Raw genomic sequence first — 9,007 nt, 5'->3', positions numbered from 1 at the left:
TTTTTCCAAATATTTTTCTTATTTCATAGACTGACAAATTTTCAACAATGCGAATGATTTAGATAACATTATTAGAAAAAAATGCGCAAATATTCTATAAAATTTTCTTTTTTAAATTAAAGATTATGTTGTCTATCTATTTAATATTATTGTTATTTAAATCATTTACATTGTTGAAAATTTCTTAATCTATAAAATAATATATCTTACTTTGATCATTCTAAACTAATTAATTTAGTAACAAGGATTATCAATATCCATCGCGCCAGCCAATGTATTAATCATCTTTTTCTGATTCACTTTATATAGAATTATACGACAAAAGACGATGATTCACAGACGAATCTTCGTTCTTTGTTTCTCAAGTATTTTTTCTTGTAATTAAGGATAAGTGGTTCGTTTGTAACGAGTTTATCACGAATAACTTGACACATTTATCATCTGTGTTGAAAAGCACATTAAACACGCGAGGTTGAGCTATTTTTCGGTAGAGTGCGTGTTTAAAGACAAACACGTAGGAAGCGTGCTCGTTAGTTTACATTGTGCAAAAATCGTAGTTTTTGAGAAAATGTAAATCGTTGTGATTGAATGTAATGTGTTACCGTGAAAATATGGAAAGTTGGGACAATCGTTGATATCGGGTGTAACGTAAATATGTTTACTTCGATCAAATTTTTTAATAGATGTGGTTAATTCGTAACTCTAACCTTACAATGCGGAGACTTGTTAATCTTGCGATGCTTCTTTGTTACTTGAGCAGAAGCGTCGCAGCTATGTATTGTTATCCAGACTACTGTCAGAACGTGGTAAGTTTTCATTTTTTTAAGTCCTTTACAACTAGTTTCTCGAATTTCTAAATGTCTATAGTTGTTACAAAAAGTATTGACACATACCTTTTTTCCAATGAAGTACCTTATTATCAGGTTCTATTGTAGTTACTGTATCTAGGCTGAGTATTTATTATTAGGTTAAATTGTCTGTTTATTTTACAGACAAAATTAGTTGCTACTCCTGGTTTCCAATGTCTATTGACAAAAGTTCAAAGGAAAGGAGGTACGATATATTCATTAAATGCATTCAGCATCGGCTATAGTGATTAAAAGTATGATGACTTACATGGCGCAGCATGTATTTTTAATGTACAAGATAGGGGTCAGGAATCACTAGATAGGTATGCAAATTACTTGCTTTTCTTGTCAATAGATTGCACCAAACTCACGTTCGAAGATTATAGTCATTATCCAGCGGATGGCACAGCAGCCAAATTTAATTTACGTTCATACACGTATGAGGAGTCTGGATATAAACTGACAGCTTTCAACTTAAGCGTTACCAATGTGGACTTTCATGGTAAGAATCATAGAGTAAAGTGATTCTATTCTGTTACTTGAAATTCTTTTCTATTATTAAATAGGATTGGTTACACGTTATCAAAGTTTACTAGATGAGAACGAATCAGCATGTAGGTACATAGAACTTTATGGGAATGAAACCAACCCAGTACCACAGGAATTGTATATTTCATGTCCATTTTCTGATGTATCTTACGAATCTGTTCCATACCGGTTAGATTATCTCGTAATAGGAGAAAAGTATAAGTATAGAAAAAGATATATTTTCAATGTACCTGTGCACAGATTTATCGGTGAGTGTTTAGGCCAGATATTTTTCATTGAAAGAAAATGAGCAGTCGTGTGTTTGTTCGATATTGATGGTTCCTCTTAAATCTGTCCTATCTCAGGAGAAGGTGTCAGTATAAAGGAATACAGACCATTTGTATATATAGATGTCTCTTATGCTCCTCTTCTTTCATTGCACGTGCAACCACTGCCAGAAGTGTATAATGTAACAGGGTATAAAATTTGGTTAATAAACAACAATACGGATTTCGTGAAAACATTCAATATGACCAGTGAACAAGATTTTCATTACAATTTTACCGCGCACACCGGCGTGTTTTATTTTAAAGTTGCTCCCATGCATTCAGAGTGTGGCGACTATGGATGCGTGAACAGCACCACGCCTTTTATCATTATACGTAAGCAAAAAGAAATTTCCTATGCGCGTCTGTATTATCTGAAAATATTTTCTTGTTGACGTGGTTGTTAAGCATTACGTCAATTGTATTTTCCAGAGGAAACATCTCATCGTTTATTGATCATGATTATTAGCACTGTGTGGATACCGCCAGTGATATTGTACGTCCTTTATCATCTTTACAAATTGTATAAAAGGGGTAAAATTGCAACGTTTGCAAAATATTTTGTAAATACAGAGTGGCCATTGAAATTTATATGTTTGTTTCGTACTCTTTTATAGGAGTATTGAAAAGGAGAGGGATACCGAAATGTTTGTTAGTCTACTCACCGACTCGACTGTCGCATATCAATGTAATGATCGAGCTGGCAAAGTATTTAAGAATTTGCGACGTTAACGCCATGATAGACATGCTCGACGTTACCGATACCACGGACAAAGTTAGTGCCAGTAACGAGACTATTTATTTCAAACGGCTCCACGTTTTCCCACGGAAATGTTAATCCTTTGGTTTGTTGTCTGTAACGTAGGATCCAGAATGTTGGTGCGATGCTGCGTTTCGAAACGCTGACGTTGTTCTTATCGCAACTTCTCCGCCGCCTAAGAAGCCTGCGGCATCGGCTATTTATCGAAACACCGGTAATTATCTTTTGAGACTGGTCAAAGAGAATCAGTCGGAGAAAGAAAAGCGCTATTATATCGTGCAATTGCCGTATTGTAAATCGGATGATGTACCCGAGGAAACTAGGCATTTGAGGAGACTGTCTTTACCAAAAGAGTTGCCTAAACTAGTAAAAATTATTCACAAGGTGGAACGCGTAAAATGTTCCTCGGTATCCGATCAGGAATTTCTGGACAGCGTGAAATTAGCGAAACTCGAGATTCTGAAGGAAGATGCGAACATTGCGAAAGACGAACGAGAAACTGGTCGGTTCTTTATAGATTCGTAATCGATCGTTGATTTAGTTAGTTCGAACGTTTCGTAGCGTAGCTCACATATTGGTGTTTTAGAAAACCTTTTAACGTCGGAAAGGACGGAAACAGCAAATAATCGGACATCAACTGTGCTGGATAATAACGCAGTGTCTCAATCGTTTGCAACAAATATCGATGAATTAAACTTGCTTGGAGAAGGTGGAGAAGGTGAGGAAGTATGTACTCGTGAATCTTCAAAGGACGATACGTGCTCGTTTCGTATCGACGAATTGAACTTGTGACTTCGTTTCAAGTACATCCTTTATTCATAACGTTGTGAACAAATTTTACTTGAGTAAGTTAGGTAATTTTTTAAGATGTAAGACTTTTTTTTATATATATATATATACCGATTTAACTTAATAAACGCCAGTTTCTTTTTTGTTACCATACAGCTCCTCGTGTCCATTTATTGTGAGTTACATCTTACAATTCTCCATTCGTTAAGTCACAGGTATATTAAATATATATCTTTTTACGCATGCATACATTGCACACGCGTGTATACGTTTTAACGCGATATTAACGATGGTATAATGATAATAGTTGGAATTCACATGGCACGTGCCTGATCGTGCTAAGAGCTAGTCGATCCATTGGAAGTAAGCAAATATACAGTGTTATATAACTAAATTTGTACTTGAACGCTTGCGTCATAAACGGCAAGTGGCTAATTAATATAACGAAATGGAATGCGCTGCTTTGTACAAGTAAACCAAAAAGGGGTGAATACATTCACCGAGGTATAAAAAAGCAGTCTTGTTCGAATACGATTACATCGATCAACAACTAGGATACTCAAGTTTACCGCCTCTTTGAGTGTATCGTCGAATCACCGTTTCGTGCAATTATTTAACAGACGGTTCACCATAAAGTGAATGTTAAAAGCTGGAAGCCGCTGCGAAGAAGGATTTAACTGGAAGTTTAAAAGTTTGACAATTTTAGTAATTAATATTAATCATTACGATCTTTCGTTTCTCGTTCGATCATTTGTTACGCGATTGATCGTGAAATTATCGGAAGGCGTTTACAGAGTTAATTAAACGTTATTAAACGTAACAGAGTTAATTAATACGTCACCCTTTAGGGACGTAGCTTTCGTCAATGAGAAGCCATTTATTTACTTTGTTCTTTTTCGTTCGTCCCAATTCAATCGCTTGTTAGGACATAAATGACGAAACGAATAGGAAAATTTCCATCAAGGTTTTGATTAAACTGCGGTTTGCTTCGGCAATCTGAATAGCTTCGAACATCTTTCGTCGAATGCTCTGTATCGTAAAAATCCAAGAGTATATAAAGCTGTAACAGGCGTCTTGAGTAGAAAGACTCGTTAATAATTTCTAATATAAATTACACAAAGACCTGGCCGTTTACATGAAAATGTAATGTTGTATATCGATTTCCATACTATATACTATCACCGTTAGTATACCGTTGTTCAGCTCTTATCTCCTGAAGCGCCGATCTATCTATTTGGACGTATGCTATCCGCATCTTTTTCTGATTTTCTAGCGTTGCAAAGTTCATCGTTTCGTATTCTTATATGCGACACGTATGCCCGACAGAAAGAAAAAGAAGGCACAGTATCGAAGGTGTTTGTTGCACTCGATCGTTTCAACGATCGCGTTCCCGTTCGTTTCGTAATGGCATACTCGTCGTACGCTAGACGACACTCCTCTCGAACGAAGAAAAGACGCGATTTGTCTTCTCAAACTTCTAGATCATCGATATTTCACTCTCTGGTTTTCACGCGTCTCACTTCTTCAATTAGAGCGAGCTTCATCGTTATTTTCGTTTCTATTGGCGAAGACAAGTAGTTCTTCTACTTCTGTCTCTGTCTCCGTTTCTACTTCCGAGGATTTCTTGCCTTCCATGTCGATGTAGGATTGCGAACGTTCGTTCGTCGGCGTGGCTAAATCGTTCTCGCTGTTGCTGGTGACGCTGGTGTTTCTCAATTTGATAGGACTCTCGTAGTGATTCACGCAGAAGCTCGGCGGTGATTGATCGTTCACGTACAACTTGACGGATTCCTCGGGGAATGTTGCTACGGATTCTTGCCACAGGGCGTGCAGTTTGTCGATTTTGTCGCACTTTGTCACCGTGTCGGAACACGGTTTCTCTAGATAGTTGACAACGTTCGTCCTCAGAGTATCGATTTCCTCACCATCGTCCATGTCATCGTTACCAGAACCTATGGCAAACAAAATCGTTCGTCATACTGAAACCAGACGAGATGAAACGAAACGAGAGATACGTACTGCATGGACTGTCCAACGCGTGAAGCGAAGCAAAATAGGCCTGATTGTGAACGGTTCTCGGATTCAGATCCAAGTATTCGACGCTGTCCTCTAACATCTTTTCCCAATGATTGGTAAGTTCTTTGAAGGGAGGCCTCATTGCAGGTTCTTGATGCCAGCACGACATCATCAGCTTGTACCTGCGAATGATGTACGCGTACTCGCGATAATTTTCGAGTTATAACTCGCGATGGCTACTCTTGAAAAGTCGGACTACTCACAACTGTTGCGAGCAATTCGCTGGTCTCTCCATACGGTAACCGGCTTTGAGTAAATTGTAGAGATTATGCACGTCCACTCCTGGATAAGGAGATGCGCCTAATGTGACCAGCTCCCAAAGAAGGACACCGAAACTCCAGACGTCAGACTTGCTGGTGTAGACGTGATCCGCGAGGGATTCTGGTGCCATCCATTTTACCGGCACTAGGAAAGCACGTATTAAAGCATACACGTTGGATTAAACGGAGATTTAGCTGATCGCGGATGATGCACGTTAAAACTGTCTTCTTCCTAAACCTCGAGAAGATTTACGAGCGCTAGAGTTTATGCAGCCGAAGAACGAACCGCGACAAGAGGAGTCTAGTTGGTTCTAGTCGATTCGAAAGCTTTTGAAAAAGAAGTAACGCGCGTTTTGACGAAGAGAATGACGTATAATAGAGAATTGAAAAGATGATCAAACAAAGGAACGCGAATCTGATTATTTCTGATAGACCCAACACGATCATACAAGAGAAGACAAGATAGTTTATATATAAGTGGTACGTTATTATCGTAAAATACCGTAATTTCACAAAACAGAATTATCGTATTTGGCACATTTGAGCAGCGAGTAGATGTTTATAATATACATTCCAGAGTATGTAACTGTCAGCAACACGTTCAGATATATCTAGTACAATGGTTAGCAATATGCGCATATACACGCAAATAAATTACTTAGCAACTTTAAATTACAAAGAAGACCGTGCAGCAACTCATGACAGTGAGCGATAAAGAACCTGCCCTATGCCTCCCTTGCTCCTAAACCAATCATTCCGCCCGCTAATCTTTTTTCCAGTTCTGCGCATACCTCGTCCTTTGCTGCGCTTCAAGTACGCATCGTCTTCGTAAACGTCCCTCGTCAGGCCAAAATCCGAGATCTTGCAGACCTTCTCGGCCGCAAGCAGCACGTTCCTGGCTGCAAGATCTCTGTGAACCAACTGAACAATACGGCGAAGCGATACATTTAGTTTGGATTTCAACGAGGTGAGAAAACGGGCTATCGCCGCGGATTAAGGGATTACCTTAATGTCAGCGAGATAGGCCATTCCTTTGCTGATCTGCCAAGCGAAGGAGAGGATGTCGCGTGGCGTGACCGTGTACATGGACCTTCCATCCGCTTCGCATGAAACTACGTTGGATAAGGACGAACATCCACCGGTTCTAATTTCCGACTCCAAGTGTCGGCTACGCCTCAAATAATTCCTGCAAAGTTCCCGCATCCTGCGTTACAGCTTGTTCAAACTGTGCGGTACTTTTACCGAATCGATAATGGTTCCGTAACAAATCCCGAAAGTAGCGTTCGCGCGTTTCTACATTTTCGCCATTCAGCTCCCAAATATACGATCAATGGATTCATTATAGCGTGTAATAGCTATTATCGAGTAACGGTTTATTCATGCTAGGACGAATCGTTCGTTTACCGAATCAATTCTTTGTCTTGTATAGTAGCACGTATGTACGTTTTCATATGTGTGTACAGGGGAAAGGAGCGTTCAGACGATCGGTGTTATTGCCAATATTTAAGGTTTTTAATACTGTATTGACAATATATATCGATCGTCTAGAGTCTAGAGGCTCTCTCGCGTACGATAATATCGAGTAGCTTAAATATTGACAACTATATTGATCTGAACGCTCCTTGAAGTCACCGATTCGATCACGTTCAACATTCGATTTCGTTCTGTACATATGTACGAAGCGATTCGGCAATAAAACCGAATCTGCTCCGTTTTTTATCGTATTTGCAGGAGAGTAGATATCGTCGTAAGAACCGTGATGCTCTTTGAACCAACGTGAATTTTGTTTTTGTTGTACAACTAGTTTTCGATAGACTTTTTACTTGAAATTTTAGGACATACGCTTACATTCCTTTCCGAAGAAACGTTATAAAACATTTTCCCCAAAATGAATGTCGTCTCCGCGCGAAAGGAAAGTTGTTACGTTGAAGGTCTTCGTAATCAAAAGTGACGATTAAATAGAATTTAGAATATGTACGTGCCGAAGAAAAGCAGATTAATTATTTTACAAAATACACTGCGCAGAGCTAAATCTATCAATAACGAAGAAGTTAGAAAGCCACTTGTAGTTGAAGATTATAACGCTACTAAAAACGCAATTGATGTCCTTGATTAGATGACGGTTGCGTGCTATTCAACCAAAAGGGAATCGAAGAGATGGTTATCTCGTATAGCATATAATGTATACGTTTTGTTCGCTGTAATTGAGCGTAACTGGAATAGAAATATACTTTAGAGACGATCGCTATCTCTGGAAAAATTGGGAAATGCACAAATAACGCCATATACGCAACAGAGAGAAAACTTCTTTCGACAACGTTATGTTCAAGAGAAATTCTTAAACAGAGTCAAAAACAAACTGACGCGTCTGGAAGCTATGAAAAAAGGACGATGGAACTTTTGCCGAAGAGACATTGAAACGTCGCTCTTCTGGACACAATGTAAAAAATTTGTTTGCATCTTATTATTAAATGCAAAAGGTATAAAAGCCGAATTCCTAGTATTACAATTAAAAAATAATAATGCATAATTATGCTTATCCTGGATGTTTCCTTTCTATTTAATATTAATGACGAGACGTGACTATGAAGACCTTCAACGTTACTTCGAGCGATTTTACGCTGGTTAATCTCGTCGATAGGACAAAGAGCTGCTATATAAGATAAAAAATTAGACGCGTACAAGGATAGAAATTGAAAAGAAAGCGCATAAAGAGAAATATATAATGTAATAATATGGAGACTGGAAGAAGCGAGTCGCGCGTCGACACGGCCGTAACGCCGCGTCGCCGCCTGTTCGTCGCCGTTTGTCTCTTCGCGTTTAAACGAGCCCGTCCCTCGTTCCGCGTTCCATGAAAATGCGAGATGCAAGAAGAATTCAATTAACGCGACGCGACCAAGGTTTTCTCGTGAAGCGGTTATCGTCCGGCGATTCTGGGCGAATCTCGTTATGCGGAATTCCATTCCGCACCGTGGACGTGCAACAGCAAGCAAGATTACGTACTCACCGCAACGAGCCAAACTCCGCGAATTCGATGATGAGGTAGACCGGCGCTCCGGGAGTGGTGCACGCACCCAGCAACCTGATCACGTTCGGATGTTGAGCTTCTTTCAACAGTTGATACTCGGACAGCAAGTCGGCCAATTCGGATGCGCACGCGTTCTCCTTTAACGTTTTCACCGCAACAGTGGTGGCTCCTGGAATTCCACCGATGTCGATCGCTTTGGCGCGCAACACGCGGCCGAATTCTCCTTCGCCGAGCACTTGTTCGATGGTCAATCGCGCCCGTGGGAATTCCCATTTAGGATCCGGCTGGAGAAATAGTTGAACGAAAACGATTCAACGTCTTCTCCGACGTTTCCGTTGCACCGTTTTTCTCGTTTCATGCTTTACGATGATTTTACCGCTGGCAATGAACAA

General features: G+C 39.6%; 2 protein-coding genes across 4 annotated transcripts in view; one reads left to right on the top strand and one right to left on the bottom strand.

Annotated features, from left to right (window-relative positions):
• The first annotated feature begins 358 nt into the window (after positions 1-358).
• Positions 359-3,406, top strand: LOC100652223. 2 transcript variants are annotated; one of them, XM_020868599.2, is made up of 9 exons: positions 359-806; positions 993-1,102; positions 1,204-1,350; positions 1,415-1,645; positions 1,742-2,038; positions 2,135-2,236; positions 2,320-2,477; positions 2,568-2,964; positions 3,049-3,406. In XM_020868599.2, the coding sequence occupies exons 2-9, from the start codon at positions 1,072-1,074 to the stop codon at positions 3,252-3,254; spliced, it is 1,569 nt and encodes a 522-aa protein (XP_020724258.2). In that variant the 5' UTR covers positions 359-806; positions 993-1,071; the 3' UTR covers positions 3,255-3,406. The 2 variants fall into 2 exon arrangements, with proteins under 2 accessions (XP_020724258.2, XP_003394123.2); XM_003394075.4 differs by having other exon boundaries at positions 361-806; positions 993-1,053.
• Positions 3,256-9,007, bottom strand: part of LOC100652108 (proto-oncogene tyrosine-protein kinase receptor Ret) — a 32,794-nt gene continuing 27,042 nt past the window's right edge. For both annotated transcript variants that reach the window (XM_003394074.4, XM_012320494.3), the window contains exons 14-19: positions 8,595-8,899; positions 6,593-6,773; positions 6,379-6,508; positions 5,531-5,732; positions 5,271-5,449; positions 3,256-5,203 (exon numbers count right to left, since the gene is read on the bottom strand). In XM_003394074.4, coding sequence (XP_003394122.2) covers positions 4,776-5,203; positions 5,271-5,449; positions 5,531-5,732; positions 6,379-6,508; positions 6,593-6,773; positions 8,595-8,899 — 1,425 coding nt within the window. In that variant the 3' untranslated portion in view covers positions 3,256-4,775. The remainder of the gene's footprint in view (positions 5,204-5,270; positions 5,450-5,530; positions 5,733-6,378; positions 6,509-6,592; positions 6,774-8,594; positions 8,900-9,007) is intronic.

This window comes from Bombus terrestris, chromosome 3 (genome assembly GCF_910591885.1).
Source record: "Bombus terrestris chromosome 3, iyBomTerr1.2, whole genome shotgun sequence".
NCBI classification, from domain to species: domain Eukaryota; kingdom Metazoa; phylum Arthropoda; class Insecta; order Hymenoptera; family Apidae; genus Bombus; species Bombus terrestris.
This window is presented reverse-complemented; position numbering and strand designations above follow the sequence as displayed.